The following is a 17899-nucleotide window of genomic DNA, read 5'->3' on the forward strand; positions in this document are numbered from 1 at the left end:
TATTTTTGCAACGCACCTCGCACTTATTTCATTTGCAATTTCAATTGCTTGATTCAAAATACGCTCATCTTTCACAGATATAGGTTTCACAGTACCTGCTGATTTCTTTTTCGAAGACGTGCCAAATTTGCTGCTACTATTCCCATCACCTGAGCCGCTATTTTTACTACCAACTAATTTCGAAGTAATTTCAGCAAACTCATTCTTTTTATTTGTCTGCTCTAAATCCGTTGATTTCGGTTGTATTACACTGGCACTCATTGAACCAAACATTGAATTGATTTCATCTAAAAGCGAGGGACCGAAATCTAATTTATCAGCAGTCATCTCATCATCTGAAATTTCATGATATTCATGTTGATCTTCACTACTAATGCCGCCGCCATTCTTGTTCCATCGTTGTGCTGCACCACCACCCGCCGCCAAATCACCGTGAAACGATTGACTATCCAAGCCATAATTATGATTTTGCATGGCAAATGTACCACCCACCAAACCACCACCATCTTCGTCCCCTTTATGTGTGAAAGGATTTGTGAAAGATTTTGACTGTTGACCAGGAAATTCAAATGAGGATTGTGCGCCATTGCCGGTATTAAAATGCTTGGGTGTATTTTCAGTCGATGAAATAAATGTTGGATTCATTGATGTGCCTTGGCCTTCTTCGGGGAAATAACCACTGGCGGTTTGTAATGAATCAGGGCTAGTTGGTGTGGGCGGTAACAAGAGTGGTGTTTGCTCGATATCCTCTGATGGTTTATATGGCGTAACAATTTGTCGTGGAACATGATTATACTGTAATAAAACTTAAGTAAGAATTTTTGGGCAGACAAAAAGTGAAGTCATTACATTTTGTGAGTTTCCTAGAAAAGCAATATCACCAAATGAGTCACCATCAATGCCTACATGCCCTGTGTGTTTGAAGTCGTTTTGTGGTTTTGATATCATTTCGGTGCGCAGCTTCCGTTTGCTTATTCGTTCATTGGTGCGACAGAATGAATCTCTGCAAATAATTAAATAAAATAATTTAAAAAAAAAATGGTTAAGTTAAACGGTTTTATTGAAAACAATACTTACATTAAGTAGTAATAATACTAAAAACTAGAAAATAATTAGGTCCTAGGTACTAGTCATCACACTCCTCATCAATCTGGGGCGTTGATCAGACAAATAAAAGCGTTGGACGCATGAAATTTCTAAAAATGTGAGGCGTAGCATAACCGGAGTAAGGTTCAGTTGGTCTTACTTATGACTATCAATAGAAATTTGACGCGTTCAGCGCTTTTATTTAAGTGTCTGGTCAACGCTCTAGATTGTTGAGGAGTGTGATTACTAGTACTTAGGACCTACCTAATTATTTTCTAGCTTTTAGTATTATTATTACTTAATGTATGTATTGTTATCAATAAAACCGTTTAACTTAAAAATATTTTTTTTTAAATTTTATTTTCAAGTTTTTAGTCTTTATTTAAATGCCTATTATTTCTCATTCTATTTAGTTCTTTTAATGACTCATTGTTACAAGGACTCTTTCCTGTCAATTTGTTACAATCTAGGTCACATAATCCTTCCAAAGACTCTACTCTACTCGGCGCCACATATGCTTGTCCCTCCTCGAACTCCAAAATATTTTGATATCACTTCTACCGGACTGTATGGAATATTTGTTACAAATGTGAGCCAAATCAGACCACAAATATGAGTATTTTTAATACCTCGATCCTTGCCACACCTAGCGGGATTTTTTTTTTTCATGAAGTGATTTCTATTTCTGTATGTAATATGTGTTCCAAATATAAGCCAAATTGGATCAAAAAGGTTTTTTTTTATATTTCGATCCTTTCGCCACCTAGTGGCGATTTTTTTTAATATGTCGCATTCTATTCATGTAATATGTGTTCCAAATATGACCCTAATCGGATCACAAATACGATTTTTTTGAATATCTCGTTCCTTGCGCCACCTGGCGGCAATTTTTTTCATATGTCGCTTTCTATTCATGTATGTAATATGTGTTTCAAATATGAGCCTAATCGGACCACAAATACGATTTTTTTAATATCTCGTTCCTTGCGCCACCTGGCGGCGATTTTTTTTTCATATGTCGTTTTCTATTCATGTATGTAATATCTTTCTCATATGTCGCTTTCTATTCATGTATGTAATATGTTTTCTAAATATGAGCCTAATCGGATCACAAATACGATTTTTTTGAATATCTCGATCCTTGCGCCACCTGGCGGCGATTTTTTCATATGTCGCCTTCTATAGCATGTATGTAATATGTGTTCCAAATATGAGCCTAATCGGACCACAAATACGATTTTTTTGAATATTTCGTTCCTTGCGCCACCTGGCGGCGATTTTTTTCATATGTCGCTTTCTATTCATGTATGTAATATGTGTTCCTTTTCTTTAATATCTCGTTCCTTGCGCCATCTGGCGGCGATTTTTTTCATATGTCGCTTTCTATTCATGTATGTAATATGTGTTCCTTTTTTTAATATCTCGTTCCTTGCGCCATCAGGCGGCGATTTTTTTTTATATGTCGCTTTCTATTCATGTATGTAATACGTCTTCCAAATATGAGCCTAATCGGACCAAAAGTACGATTTTTTTGAATATCTCGTTCCTTGCGCCACCTGGCGGCGATTTTTTTTCATATGTTGCTTTCTATTCATGTATGTAATATGGGTTCCTTTTTTAATATATGGTTCCTTGCGCCATCTGGCGGCGATTTTTTTCATATGTCGCTTTCTATTCATGTATGTAATATGTGTTCCAAATATGAGCCTAATCGGACCACAAATACGATTTTGTTGAATATCTAGATCCTTGCACCACCTAGCGGCGATTTTTTCATGCGTCGCTTTCTATAGCACGTATGTAATATGTGTTCCAAATATGAGTCTAATCGGACCACAAATACGATTTTTTGGATATCTCGTTCCTTGCGCCACCTGGCGGCGTTTTTTTATATGTCGCTTTCTATTCATGTATGTAATATGTGTTCCATATATGAGCCTAATCGGACCACAAATACGATTTTTTTTTGAATATCTCGTTCCTTGCGCCATCTGGCGGCGGTTTTTTCATGTGTCGCTTTCTATTCATGTGTGAAATACGTGTTCCAAATATGAGCCTAATCGGACCACAAAAACGATTTTTTTGAATATCTCGATCCTTGCGCCACCTGGCGGCGATTTCTTTTCATGTGTCGCTTTCTATAACATGTATGTAATATGTGTTCCAAATATGAGCCTAATCGGACCACAAGTACGATTTTTTTTTAATATCTCGATCATTGCGCCACCTGGCGGCGATTTTTTTTCATACGTCGCTTTCTATTCATATATGTATTATGTGTTCCAAATATGAGCCGAATCGGACCACAAATACGTTTTTTTGAAATATTTCGATCCATGCGCCACCTATCGGAGTTTTTTTTTTCATATTATTGCATTGTCATCGGGTTCTGAACTATGTTTCAAGTTTCAAGCTTGTACCTTATCGGGAAATTACTTAAATTTTAATTACAAAATTCGTTCACAACGGCCGTGGGCCGGACTGTCAAGTCAAGCTAAATAAAACCGTTTAAAAAAGGAAATTGGCGCATATTTGAAAAGAGGGTTATTGATTTCCCCCAGCGGGTTAGGAGGTCAGAATATACCCGCGGTAGGTATGCCTGTCGTAAGAGGCGACTAAAATACCAGATTCAAGGGGCTGTGTAGCGCAACCCTTCAGGTTGCCAGCGCAATATACAGCTTCTCCAAACCCAATTGTCAACCTCACCTATCCCCGGCGAATCCTGTTTCACTAACAGACGAGGCTTTGGCGACCCCAAGCTCCTCATTGAACTTGGGGGTGGGGAGTGAGGGATGGCCTGAAGGTCTAATTTGGCCATATAAATCATTCCCGAGATGGTCGGGCTAGCACCTTAATGGTGATGTGCTACCGGAGCGTACCGGATATGTATCCGGCAAAGGGCCATCACATCGATAACACTCCCCAAAGCATTCGGGGAGCAACCTTATCGCTACAACAACTACAACAACAAGGGTATTGATTATAGGAATTATTTTATATCAAATCTATGGTTGAAATCTGCCCTATGGTTTGTTACTAAAAAAAATCTTTAAATTTCTCGTAAATCGTAAAGGTTCAAAAATACTATAAATTGGCTGAAGGTTTATGAAATCCTAAAACTCCAAAATATAAAAATTCGAGCATTTTTCCAACAATTTTTAAAGATCTTCAGATTCAGATTTGTTCTTTAATCGAAGAAACTTCATCCAAATATAAAATTTATCGATATCACCCACATGCTGACATATACATATAATAACCACCTGTTAGCCGATGGCAATCCTTCCAAGTATGCAACAGTATTTGAGGGATTGAAAAAACCAGTCTTTCCCGATGTAAGTACACCCTTCCAGAATGGTGTACCAGTATTACGATCAAGTACAGTTATAATATCGCCTTGCCGATATAATAAATTATCCTTTTTCGGCTCTATACAATGCACAACCGCTTTTAATTGCTCTGGCTTCATATCGGGTAATAGTTCATAAATCTCCGAAAATTTTGGGCGCTTCACAGGGTCATCTTGCCAACATTTCATCATAAGGGTATAATATTCTTGAGGACAACAATCCGGTTGTTCGAGGCGCTGTAAACAAAGAGTGATATTGAAGTTTCCTCTCTATACGTTAATTGAAACCTCACAAACACACCTGATAATTTGGTGCATCGATAGCTTCAAGTATTTGCAGCCCGGTAAGAGCAGCCCAAGGTTGAAAGCCATAGGAAAACATTTCCCAAAGACAAACACCATAAGCCCATACATCGGAGGAATTGGTGAAACGTAAATAATTAATACATTCCGGTGCGCACCTAAATATAAATCGTAAATTGAAAAAAAAAAATTTGATTAGAGAAAGTTATGATATATGTGAATAAATTTACCAGGCGATCGGTAATTTTAGATTGACATTAAAATTAGTCTTATAATAGTCCTTGCCCACTCCTAGAGCACGTGATAAGCCAAAATCAGATATTTTTACTTTATCCTTGCTAAAGACTAATATATTTCGTGCTGCTAAATCTCTGTAATGAAGTCATATAAATAGCGTTTAAAGAAAATAGTATAAAAACGGAAATAACAGCTCTGCACACATACCTGTGTATCAGACGTTTATTCTCCAAATAACGCATACCATTACAAATTTGCATAGCAAATTCGCAAAGCGTTGGTATTGTAAGAAAACTAACACGCAAACCAGGATCCTTTAGACATTCTAGTAGCGAACGCAAATGTGCCAACTCAGTGACCAGCATTAACGAGTCCGTTGCCAATACAACTCCATACAAACGCACAATATTTTCGTGCTCAATAGAATGCATTATAGCAGCTTCTTTCAGAAACTCCATCGGATTTGATTGCATACGCTCCCGACATAAACATTTTATAGCTACTTGTATCTAGAATTTAAACAGAAATTAATTTCATATTATTAATATTGTAAACTTAAAAGCGTTGTATGTATGCATGTATTTATTTGAAAATTTTTTCCTAGCACAACAATTTTGACAAATTATTTAACAGTGCTAGTCATGAATAGCATGAGCTATAAAAATTGAACATTTATAATAATAATAAATTAATCAAATTAAATTAAATATATGTATATTATATTAACCCTCTCAGTGCCATTGGTCCATACGCCTTGTTGCACAATACCAAATTCGCCAGTACCCAATTGCTTATTTACAGTTATTGAATCAGCTGGTATAATATGTTTATTATTTGGTGCTTTACTGGGCGAATTGGCGGGGTGCGCACTTGTTGGCGACTCTGCTGTGCTATGTAGTGACGCATTCGAAAGTGTTGTATTTCCTTCGCTACCGTCACGCTTCACAATAGTCGCGGGTGCTTGTAATAAACGTTTTATTTTACTCAAATAGCCATGAGGAAAATGTTTTTCGTAAAATTTACGCAGACGACGAATCTCTGGACGTGATAGTCCAATGTGCTTGAGGTCTTCATCTGTTGCATATTTTACATGGGCAGCATTTGTGATTTTCAGTTCATTTCTGTGGAAATTTTACTGTTGTTTTATTTGTTGTTTATATGAAATATTTGAAATCAAATCTTACTTGATGGCATTATAATAATGTTGCAGCCCTGCTTCAGTTAGGAATTCATATAAATCAATTTGGGGGCATTCTAGAATATAGAAGTACGGTTAAAACAATATTTTTCAAATTTAAATACATATATATATATATAGCAATGTGTGTATATGCATAAAGAAGATAATAGCTATGAGGGGCATTCCATGCAGAATCGAACAATGATTTGATATGAAAGATGTTTCCAATTTTTCTTAACAATAATGCTTTTAAAAAATAAAAGGTTGCACTAAAACTGCCACAGTATTTAAAACATTTCCGGCATATAGAAATCGAAAAAACCTTAATTTCTGGATAATTTTAAAGTTTTTTTGTAAACGCAAATTTAGGAGTTGATAAAATAAATATTTCGAGTATGCAAAATATATTGAAAATTTAAAAAATAACGCTATTAAGTAAAAGTAACAACTCTGTTTAAATTTTATAATAATTTTAGATTATCTGTCGGCAGCGAGAAATTTTACGGTTATTCAAATTGTTTCGAATTATTTTTTATTGCTCGCAAATTCAATTTTATACCTTGTAGTAGCAAAAAGTTTTTTTGAAAATTTAAGTTATTCGAAATTCTAAATGTTTGAAGCGTTCGAGCTATGCAATACATTGCCTAGAGTTACAATCCCCCCACCCTGTTCCAAATCTCAAAAGTTCTAAAATGCAAGCCTGGGTAGAAGCTAAAATCTAATTAAAGTTTTTCGAAATTCGGATATTTTGAAGTGCTCTACATTAGTTAGAAGTCATTTGAAATTCTGAAAGTTTGAAAATGCTATACGGAGAGCGAGAAATTACACAGAAGATGACACAACGCCAAACCCGGTTTGTCTGCAAACAAAATTGACAAGAGATGACGGTAAATCATTCCAATATACTACATCGAAAATGGTATACATTGGGTAGAGCTAAAAGCTAATTAAAGTGTTTCGAAATCCTAAAAGTTCGAAAATTCTATACAGTAGCTTGAGCTAAAATCAAATTATATATATTTCGAATTCAAAACGTACGAAACTGCAATACTTTGGAGAGCTCTAAACTCGTAATAAATGGTGTACGTTAGGTAGAGCTCAAATTTTTTTTCGAAAATTCTATACGTATAGAGAAATGGCGTTGAGCTAAAATTTTACTCAAATTGTTCTAAGTTCCAAAATGTCATAAATTGGGAGGAGATAGGATCTTATTAAAGTTTTTTGAACCGGTAAAAGCGCGCGAATGAATTGGGAAGAATCGTATTCAAGTTTCTCGAAATTCTAAAAGTTCAAAAATGCTATAATTTGTTATAGTCAAATTGAAAAACCTCATTTTGAGCTGACTAGCCAACTTATTTTGTTTTTCGATACGATCTAATGTACAAAAATATTTCTATTTTAGTTGCAAGCAAGAATCTTTCGATTGCAACTTTTTGAGTGCCGGTTTGCTTTTAACCATTCAAATGAGCAACAAGAAAATTGTGCCCTCAACTTTTGAGCAACAAGATCTAACAACAAAAGCATTCGTTTGGTCATACGCCCGCACACATCCGTTTCATCATCATCAACTGTCGTGGAGACAAAAGTCATTTCTTTCATTTGATTTTTTGTTTTACATTTTATCATTCTTTGCATGTGCGGTATGTGGGTGTGAAGTGGGAGCGAGTAACAAAACTTGCGCTTCAGCTGGAACAGGCAAAGATACAATATACATAAATATGCACATACAATATACATATGAATCTGCATACCAGGCCGGCTGTTTATGGCTTATGTGGTGAATGTTTTGTGGTGTTGTTGCTGCTTGGAAAGTTGCTCTGGCCTAGTTTGGCAAAAATTTCAACATTTCGCTGTTGTTTGCTAATCGCTATGGGAATGACTTAAAAATAGCCAGCAGCGCTTATTTCGAAATATTGCATGGCATCATATTGCCTAGTGAAAAAAAGTGGTGGTGGCAGCAGCGCCCTTGCAGAGTTATTTGATAACAATGTTATGCACAAAGTCCCACTCTTTGTCCGTCCCCATCCTACCGGCCCATACAACGCCTATGGATTGCTGTGAACATAATTACTTATCGCACTTGAAATGCGCTGACTCAACCCTCTGTCATCCGGTCTGTTGGTAATTTGTGTGTGGTAGTTGTTTTTGCATTTCAATACGGACTCCGTCGTTGTGACTGCAGCTATATACACACAACACCCAAATACACAACCACACAGCCTGTCTACCCTGAACTGTTGTCCGTGAATTTGGCAAAATCGATTCAAGTTTTTTGCCTTCTTTCCCCTCATAAGACTATTACGCCAATATAAAGACAAAGTAGTTTATATACATAGGTGATTAAGAAGGGGAGAGCTGTCTGTAGTGCTGGGCGAGGGGTGCAATAAAAATGCTAATGCCTTTCTATTACGAGCTGCACTTCACTGCCACTCATATTTGTTAGTAGACCATTTTTAATGTCTTTTTATCTTTTTTTTTTATTTAGCTTAGCTCTTTTTACATTCACTAAAATACATTTTTCCTTTGTTGCACGGGTGCTCCAATTAAATGTTGCTTGCTTACCCATTGTTGCTGCTGGCAATGCTGTTGTTGTTGCATTTAAGGAAGCGCTAGTGCTATGTGCGAGTTCCGGCGACAAAAAAGTTTACACTCCCCCTCCCACCCGTTCAATTCCTAACGCTGTTAGAATTCCAGTTTTGATAGCTAGCGTTCCAAGTCTCAGCCTTTATTTTGTCTACGGCTGCTATCTCGATCGTAGTGCAAAAGGTCTTAACCATTTCCTAATCTGTACTTTATCACTTTGATTTATATGACGCACAAATACAATTTGCAATTTAATATACACATTTTTTCAATTAGTACACCAAATTTCCAGACTTTTTACACAAATTCTTCCGTGATGCACTTGAAAGATCAAGCGCAAACAGATAAATGATGAATGAAAACGAAAACGCAAAGGAAAACAGTAGTAGAAAAAGTGTAGCCAATCTGATTGAGAAACAGGAATTGGTAGCACTATGCGTTTCCTAGGACCGTGTTTTTGTGGGGCAATTTCGTTGCTGGATCTAAAAATTTTGAATGTGGCAATTGGGGCGGCGGCCGGGGCTTAAGTGCAGAATACATACATTTGTCGAATTAAAAAAATGTATATGAGTATCGGTAGTGGTGTTTATGGTGAGTTCAACCGTATAATTTTTTTTTTTTTGGTGCAAATAATAACTATAGGGGTAGGTCCACGTCTAAAGGTAATGTAAGGCGCGATAACCTCCGAAGAGATCTAAGGCCGAGCTTCTCTTCCAATTTGCGTCGTGCTCCTCTTGATTTTCCCTACAAATTAGCCGGACGTGACCTACGTGTTTTATGCCGACTCCGAACGGCATCTGCAAGGCAGATTAGATTTTCACTGAGAGCTTTTCATGGCAGAAATACACCCGGAGCACTTGCCAAACACTGCCGAGGGGCGACCCCGCTTAGAAAAATTTCTTCTAATTGAAAAAACCTTATTTCTAAAATTTTGATGTTGCTTTGCCCGGGGTGTGAACCCAGGGCATACGGTGTGGTAAGCGGAGCACACTACCATCACACTACGGTGGCCGCCATCAAACATCTATATTTAGAAGAAATTTCTATAGTAAAATCATGTTTTTGGGAAAATTATTGCTAACTTATCATAAATCGAATAATAAGTCGAAAAAATGTGGCATTTACAAAATATTTTAATACTATTGTATTGTAGATAATTTCATTACCTTTAATTTGGTATATATATTTATAATAGAAGGTATAACTTGATTATTTAGGGGCGAAAAACAAAGAGAGTGTCATATGAGCTCAATTATTTTTATCGATGTAGGTATATATATGATTTTATTTATATATGTATGGGTTTATGCATTGTATAAATTAATTGCAAAAATACATAATGTATAACAATGCTAATTTTTTATTGCTAAAATATACGTCAAGGGTAAACTATTTAAAATTATGCATTCTTGAACGATCTGATATTACCTTATAACTCTTATGTTTATTGTTATGTTAGCCGATCCAACACCGGCTGCGCCATGCACAGTAGTTCTGCGTAGAACGCCTTTCTGCATAGGCGGCCTTCCTCGCCATGGAGATAGCGGAAGAGTCGGTGTGTTATCGTTTTTCCCATCATCAAAGGTAATGGTGCTGTAAAACGCCCTGACACTTGGTCCACAATACCCTCTATCAAAAACAGGTGCAATGTATCCATGTTCTCGATTATGCCCTTGCACAGTACATCTCTAGGAATGTTTTTTTTTTTCGACAATGATCAATTCATTATTCGTTCAACGCAAGCTTAAACAATCCAGTGAAATCGCTCCAATAACGCAAGATGTTGCGTTTTTCGTGTCAAATGGCGCTGGTGTCGCTCGATCTGCTGTTAAATAATCAGAAGAAATATGTGTAGCCACAGCGAATAGGAGGCACATAATAAAGCATATACATTTATAAGGTGTAAAATTATATCTATTTACACACGCTGTTATATGATCGCATCTAGTAATATTCTTGATAAAATTAATTGGGCAATTCTATACGACAGAATGACACTGCTAATACGCCTCCTACATTATCGAGAGAGGGGTCAAAAGACACGTATTGACCTCGACAACAATAATCCGCAGCCGAACAAAAACAAGTAAGGAAGGTTAAGTTCGGGTGTAACCGAACATTACATACTCAGTTGAGAGATATGGTAACAACATAAGGGAAAATTACCATGTAGGAAAATGAACCGAGGGAAACCCTGGAATGTGTTTGTATGACATGGGTATCAAATGAAAGGCATTCAAGAGTATTTTATGAGGGAGTGGGCCATAGTTCTATAGGTGGCCGCCATTTAGGGATATAGCCATAAAGGTGGACCAGGAGTGACCCTAGAATTTGTTTGTACAATATGGGCATCAAACGAATGGTGTTAATGAGTATTTTAAAAGGGAGTGGGCCTTAGTTCTATAGGTGGACGCCTTTTCGAGATATCGCCATAAAGGTGGACCAGGGGCGACTCTAGAATGAGTTTGTACGATATGGGTATCAAATTAAAGGTATTAATGAGAGTTTTAAAAGGGAGTGGTGGTAGTTGTATATGTGAAGGCGTTTTCCAGATATCGACCAAAATGTGGACCAGGGTGACCCAGAACATCATCTGTTGGATACCGCTAATTTATTTATATATGCAATACCTGCCAAGCTTTCAAGGGTTTTTTTATGTCGCACTGCAGAACTTTTTCATATTCTTCTACTTAATATGGTAGGTGTCATAACCATTTTAAACAGTTTTTTCTAAAGTTATATTTCGCGTCAATAAAACAATCCAATTACCATGTTTCATCCCTTTTTTCGTATTTGGTATAGAATTATGGCATTTTTTCCATTTTTCGTAATTTTCGATATCGAAAAAGTGGGCGTGGTCATAGTCGGATTTCGTTCATTTTTCATACCAAGATAAAGTGAGTTCAAGTAAGCACGTAAATTAAGTTCATTAAAGATATGTCGATTTTTGCTCAAGTTATCGTGTTAACGGCCATGCGGAAGGACAGACGGACGACTGTGTATAAAAACTGGGCGTGGCATCAACCGATTTCGCCCATTTTCACAGAAAACAGTAAGCGTCATAAAATCTATGCCCCTACCAAATTTCAAAAGGATTGGTTAATTTTTGTTCGACTTATGGCGTTAAAAGTATCCTAGACAAATTAAATGAAAAAGGGCGGAGCCACGCCCATTTTGAAATTCTCTTTTATTTTTGTATTTTGTTGCACCATATCATTACTGGAGTTGAATGTTGACATAATTTACTTATATACTGTAACGATATTAAATTTTTTGTTAAAATTTTACTTTAAAAAAATTTTTTTTTAAAAGTGGGCGTGGTCGTTCTCCGATTTTGCTAATTTTTATTAAGCGTACATATAGTAATAGGAATAACGTTTCTGCCAAATTTCATCATGATATCTTCAACGAGTGCCAAATTACAGCTTGCAAAGTTTTAAATTACCTTCTTTTAAAAGTGGGCGGTGCCACGCCCATTGTCCAAAATTTTACTAATTTTCTATCCTGCGTCATAAGTTCAGCTCATCTACCAAGTTTCGTCGCTTTATCTGTCTTTTGTAATGAATTATCGCACTTTTTCGGTTTTTCGAAATTTCGATATGGAAAAAGTGGGCGTGGTTATAGTCCAATATCATTCATTTTAAATAGCGATCTGAGATGTGTGCTCAGGAACCTACATACTAAATTTCATCAAGATAGCTCAAAATTTACTCAAGTTATCGTGTTAACGGACGGACGGACGGACATGGCTCAATCAAATTTTTTTTCGATCCTGATTATTTTGATATATGGAAGTCTATATCTATCTCGATTCCTTTATATATGTACAACCAACCGTTATCCAATCAAACTTAATATACTCTGTGAGCTCTGCTCAACTGAGTATAAAAATTATCTCTGTCCGGAGATATTTGCAGTTGAAGTTGGCGATTTTCATGTGGTTGTTGTAATGTTGGTGGACCCACAAAAAAAATTGTGAACATAAGTGTTTTGCGCGGATATAGTTTTGGTCTCCTAACCGGTGTTGGACCTACCCAGGGTAATTTTTTATAAGCGCGGCCGAAGGCCGCCAACGCAGAAAGGTGTTCTGCGCAAAAATACTATGGATACCACCCCGATTTCGGAGGAACCCGATGTTCATTTTTCGGTTTTTCGTTAATATCTTTTGAACGACTTAAAATAATTCTTTTCCGGTTTCGGATTATTAATACTGATGTCAAGACGCCTCATTCGACACCTCTCTCGATATTTTTGGACGCGTATTAGCAGTGTCATGCTGTCGTATAGAATAACCGAATTTTTATTTAGAATACGAGGAACGGGAGAAGGGAAAAAAATCACAAGGAATTTTGGTTTATAATTGGGCTAAATAACTAAAAGTAAATAATCAACTCTTATATATCTCCTCCTAAAATTGTTACATCAAAATGAATGAATGCGGTCTAAAGGTACGCGCACATTACGCTGTGCGACACGTAGCGGCAGCGGCGCCTCACAGAGCGACATATTTTGACAATTCACTTTAAGCGGCAATCAAGCGACACATAGCGGGAAAAGTTTGTGTTTATTTTTGCTTGCAAAATTGACGACACAGTTTTTGAAGCTGTAATTATTTCATTTTTGTGCGAAGAAGAGGAAAGGAAAAGAAAAAGGTCGTGGCTATGGGTCCAAGACATCTCATCCTCAGATTGAAAAAGGATGGTGTAAAATTCTTTGTATATATTCTTATGAGGCAATTCACACCTAGCGGCAGCAGCGCTGCGCGACACTTCCCAACGCGGCTTTTTTGCCTAGTTGATCAAATTTGCCGCGCTGTGCCGGGTCGCGCAGTGCTGCTGACGCCATGTGTGAAATGCCTCATAAGAATACATGAAAAGAATATTGTGTAGTGCAGTGCAGTGCTGCGTAGTGTAGCCTAATGTGGCCTTACCTTAACTGGAGATGGGATAACAACATACCTACAGAGTTGCATTAGACTCTTCACAACTTGGCAGCACTGTTTTACCTTTTCGTTTATTCAACCATTTGACGTTTTGTTTGTAAACATAAGAATTCCTCATGCTATCGAAATTATTTACATATTTAATCAACTATATTTTATCTGATTACAGAAAAACTCATGTAAATAAAACAAGAATTATGGCAACTAACTATAGTGCAAGAAAATTGGAACGCAAACAGCGGCGTTGTGAAGCTATAATTCGTGGTGACCTTGCAATAGAGAGCAGCGCTGCAGCAACGCGTTTTCTGGCTATCTTGAATGCCGGTCTGTCCACCGGACTTACTGAGGAAGCTGTGCTAGGCGCCGCAGTACAACATGGTACAGTGCAACAGGTGTTAATGTTACCCAACAAATCGTATTGTTTTCTTGAATGCAGCACCTTGAATGATGCAGAACAAATCTATAAGAATATGCATGGTCGAGCAGCACTGGAGCAGCGTGGTGGAGTAGCATACTTATCATATTTCAAGAATTTACCAGCTTGTGAAGCAGAAAACGTTTGGACTAAACCGCCCCCAGAAGGATTGGTGATATTGAAAAATTTTATAACTGAAATGGAAGAGGCAACACTTTTGCACGCCATAACAATTGGAGAAGAAAACATAGAGCAAAGGGACTTAAAACATAGACGCGTTAAACATTTTGGCTATGAATTTATTTATGGTACTAATAATGTCGATGCCAGCAAGCCGTTAAAGGAGCAAATTCCAAAAGTTTGTGATATATTGTGGGAACGTTTGAAAACCGAAATGACTAAACTCTCTCTACCAACATGGCATTGGGATGCGCCCGATCAGCTGACTGTTAATATCTATGAACCTGGTCAAGGTATACCGCCACATGTAGATACGCATAGTGCATTTCTCGATCCCATACTATCGTTATCGCTGTGTGGGGATGTGGTAATGGATTTTCGACGTGGCAAAGAACGTCAATCAGTTAAACTTTTACGCCATTCCATGCTAGTGATGTCAGGTGCAGCGCGCTACGATTGGACACATGGTATTACGCCACGCATAATGGACGTTGTACCGTCAGGCAATGGCTTAACAGTTGTGGCGCGTAAACGACGCGTATCGTTAACTTTCCGTAGGCTGCGTCGCGGACCTTGCGACTGCAGCTTTCCCACACTTTGTGATACACACTTGCATGCGCATAGTGGCACAGATTGCAAAATAAGTGAGGCGGTAGCTGTACGATTAGAAGAATTAAATGTACACAGCGTATATGAACGTATAGCACCACATTTCAGCGAGACACGTCATACGCCTTGGCCGCGTGTAGCCGAATTTTTGCGCAGCTTTACGCTTGGTTCGGTGCTTCTGGATGTCGGCTGTGGTAACGGTAAGTATTTGCAATGCAATACAGATGCCCTTACTATAGGTTGTGATCGTAGTAGTGGCTTATTGAACGCATGCCTGGAGCGTGCGAAAATTGGAAAAGCAAGCTATTGTGCACTGCCAAATACTTTTCGTTGTGATTGTTTACAAGTACCTGTACGTGCTCAATCAATTGATGGCTGTATTTCGATTGCTGTTATACATCATCTAGCAACGGCTGAACGTCGTATCGCTGCTGTGCGCGAAATCGCGCGGCTATTGCGGCCTGGTGGGCGGGCTCTCATCTACGTCTGGGCTAAAGATCAACGTGCTAATGAGAAAAAGTCTGCTTATTTACTGCAAAATAAAGCGTTGAATAAAAAGAAAAGCACTGTAGAACAACAACGTCAACGTCTAGCTGACGAAGTGCTGCAACTGCAAGAACAAGAAAAACAATTGCAGTCGCTACTACCTGATGCTCCACATTTGGCTGTACACACCAACCGCACCAATTTTATGCAACAAGATGTGCTTGTGCCGTGGAAATTGAAAGTTACTTCTGCTGCTTTCAAAGATAATAATAATGAATTACAATATATAGCCACGTCTCCTAATACCTACCTCCGTTATTATCATGTTTTCGAATCGGGAGAATTGGAAGCGATAATAAGGAATGTACCTAATGTGGAGTTGTTGCAAAGCTATTATGATCAAGGTAATCACTGCGTGATATTGGGAAAGCATTGAAATTAAAAGAGCAAAGTCCGTCTTCGAGAGTACATTTTCATGTAGGTGATCTCAACCTTGAATACAGTCAATCAAGCAAAACAAATTTTGTATCTAAAAAAGTCGCATCGAGATTAGGGAAGTCGATGTTACTCTAGCATGGAATATGTTAGCAGCACTTTTAAATGTTTGCAAAGTGTTTTATTTCGGATTAATATCCACCAAGATTCTTTCGACACTATTATATTGTCAGATTCCACTCAAATAGCATTGATCATCTCCACGCAAGCTGACCAAACTAATCAAGCACCGCTCCAGCTTGGCTCAAACTTATTTTTCTTGATCCTATAGGCCAACGGTTCCGCTGGCCACACATAACTAAATATCCTACTACAGCATCAACAACAAATAAAATACGCCATTGATTATAGTATTTAAAGTGTAATTCCCATTTATTATATAATAACTCTTATCTCTAAAAGTTGTAACCATGAATGGGGTAATTAAATATAACTACATGTATGTTATACCGCATACTTTATAATCGAAAGTAATTGTAAATCATTTAACATTTAGACATTATAAAATATTCGTAATAGCAATTGACCTTCGAATTATGACATAAAATTATTTACCATTAGCTAATATGATTTAATGTATTTTTCCATTATATGAAATTTAATAAAAATCTAATTATTTGTTTATTTCATATTGTAACTAATAGTTATTTTAAATTACGTAAGTACGTTCTTATATGAATTTATCTTTTTTGTTATAATCTGCAATAAATATAAAGTAAATTACACTGTATGTTATATGTGAATGCTTTGGTTTATTTAAATGTTTGGCTCGGATGAAGTTAGTAATTTTTTCAACTAAATAGTAAGACACTAATAACCCCAGCGGGTTAGGGGATCAGAATATACCCGCGGTAGGTATGCCTGTCGTAAGAGGCGACTAAAATACCAGATTCAAGGGGCTGTGTAGCGCAACCCTTCAGGTTGTCAGCGCAATATATAGCTTCTCCAAACCCAATTGTCAACCTCACCTATCCGCGGCGAATCCTGTTTCACTAACAGACGAGGCTCTGGCGACCCCAAGCTCCTCATAGAACTAGAGGGGTGGGGAGGAAGGGAATGGTCTGAAGGTTTAATGTGGCCACATAAATCGTTCGAGATGGTCGGGCTAGCACCTTAATGGTGCTGTGGTACCTGAGCGTACCGGATCTATATCCGGCAAAGGACCATCACATCGATAGCACTCCCCAAAGCCTTCGGGGAGCAACCTTATCGCTACAACAACAACACTACTATTTTAAAAATACTACAGTATAAAGACCATTCCATGTCAAAACAAGCAATGTTTGAAATAAGATGCATTTTGGAAAATACTTTTTTTTAAATAGAACGAAGTTCTTTTCCCGAGACTTGAACTAAAACCGTTGGCATCGTAGAAGCTCCCTCATCAATTAACTTTAAAGTAAGATGAATCCACATACAATATTCAATTCATTGATTGATTTGATATGGAATTACCCATATATTTTTTTGAGTAATTTTAAGACTTGGTGTAAGCCTGCCAATTCTTAGCGATTACTTGACACTATCATATAATTTATTTATGAATTATAAAAAAACAACAAAATATCCACAAATATTTTTTATTACTCTTACGAGTTTATATTAAAAAAATTTATTGTTTTTCGTTAATAACATTTATACAAAAATATTTTAATTTATGCTCCCACAAAAAGGAAAACAAATTTTAAAGTAAATTCGGATTTTACATAAAAGCTGAGGCAAAGGTATGAAAAAAAATTGATAAACTAAAAAAAATTAAACAATGTAAAATAAGAATGAAATTAAAATAAAATGAAGTAAAACAATATTAAATAAAATAATATAAATTGAATAAAAAATAAAATTACGTAGAAGAATCTTATAAACAAAGATGGATGCGTGTTCTCTATAGGCGTCCAAAGTACTTCACAAAAATTTCACAGTAGGTTAGCGTGTTAGCGCGGTATTTTTCTGGCTATATGGAATTTTGGAAAAGTAGGCGGTGCCACTCCCCCAGCCAATTGAAATTTCATATGTATGTATAGGTATTTTCAT

General features: G+C 37.0%; 2 protein-coding genes across 2 annotated transcripts in view; one reads left to right on the forward strand and one right to left on the reverse strand.

Moving 5' to 3' along the window:
• Positions 1–9081, reverse strand: part of Ack-like (activated Cdc42 kinase-like) — a 35510-nt gene extending 26429 nt beyond the window's left edge. The window contains exons 1-9 of the mRNA XM_067774978.1: positions 8718–9081; positions 6160–6229; positions 5703–6096; positions 5183–5484; positions 4969–5109; positions 4737–4896; positions 4350–4672; positions 850–1003; positions 17–795 (exon numbers count right to left, since the gene is read on the reverse strand). Of these exons, the coding sequence (XP_067631079.1) occupies positions 17–795; positions 850–1003; positions 4350–4672; positions 4737–4896; positions 4969–5109; positions 5183–5484; positions 5703–6096; positions 6160–6229; positions 8718–8721 (2327 nt within the window). The 5' untranslated portion in view covers positions 8722–9081. The remainder of the gene's footprint in view (positions 1–16; positions 796–849; positions 1004–4349; positions 4673–4736; positions 4897–4968; positions 5110–5182; positions 5485–5702; positions 6097–6159; positions 6230–8717) is intronic.
• Positions 9082–13771: 4690 nt separating this feature from the next.
• LOC137245012 (alkylated DNA repair protein alkB homolog 8) lies at positions 13772–16586 on the forward strand. Its single transcript, XM_067774979.1, has one exon. It carries the CDS (start codon positions 13797–13799, stop codon positions 15804–15806), a length of 2010 nt encoding a protein of 669 aa, XP_067631080.1. The 5' UTR covers positions 13772–13796; the 3' UTR covers positions 15807–16586.
• Positions 16587–17899: the final 1313 nt, after the last annotated feature.

This window comes from Eurosta solidaginis, chromosome 3 (assembly GCF_040869045.1).
Source record: "Eurosta solidaginis isolate ZX-2024a chromosome 3, ASM4086904v1, whole genome shotgun sequence".
NCBI lineage: Eukaryota > Metazoa > Arthropoda > Insecta > Diptera > Tephritidae > Eurosta > Eurosta solidaginis.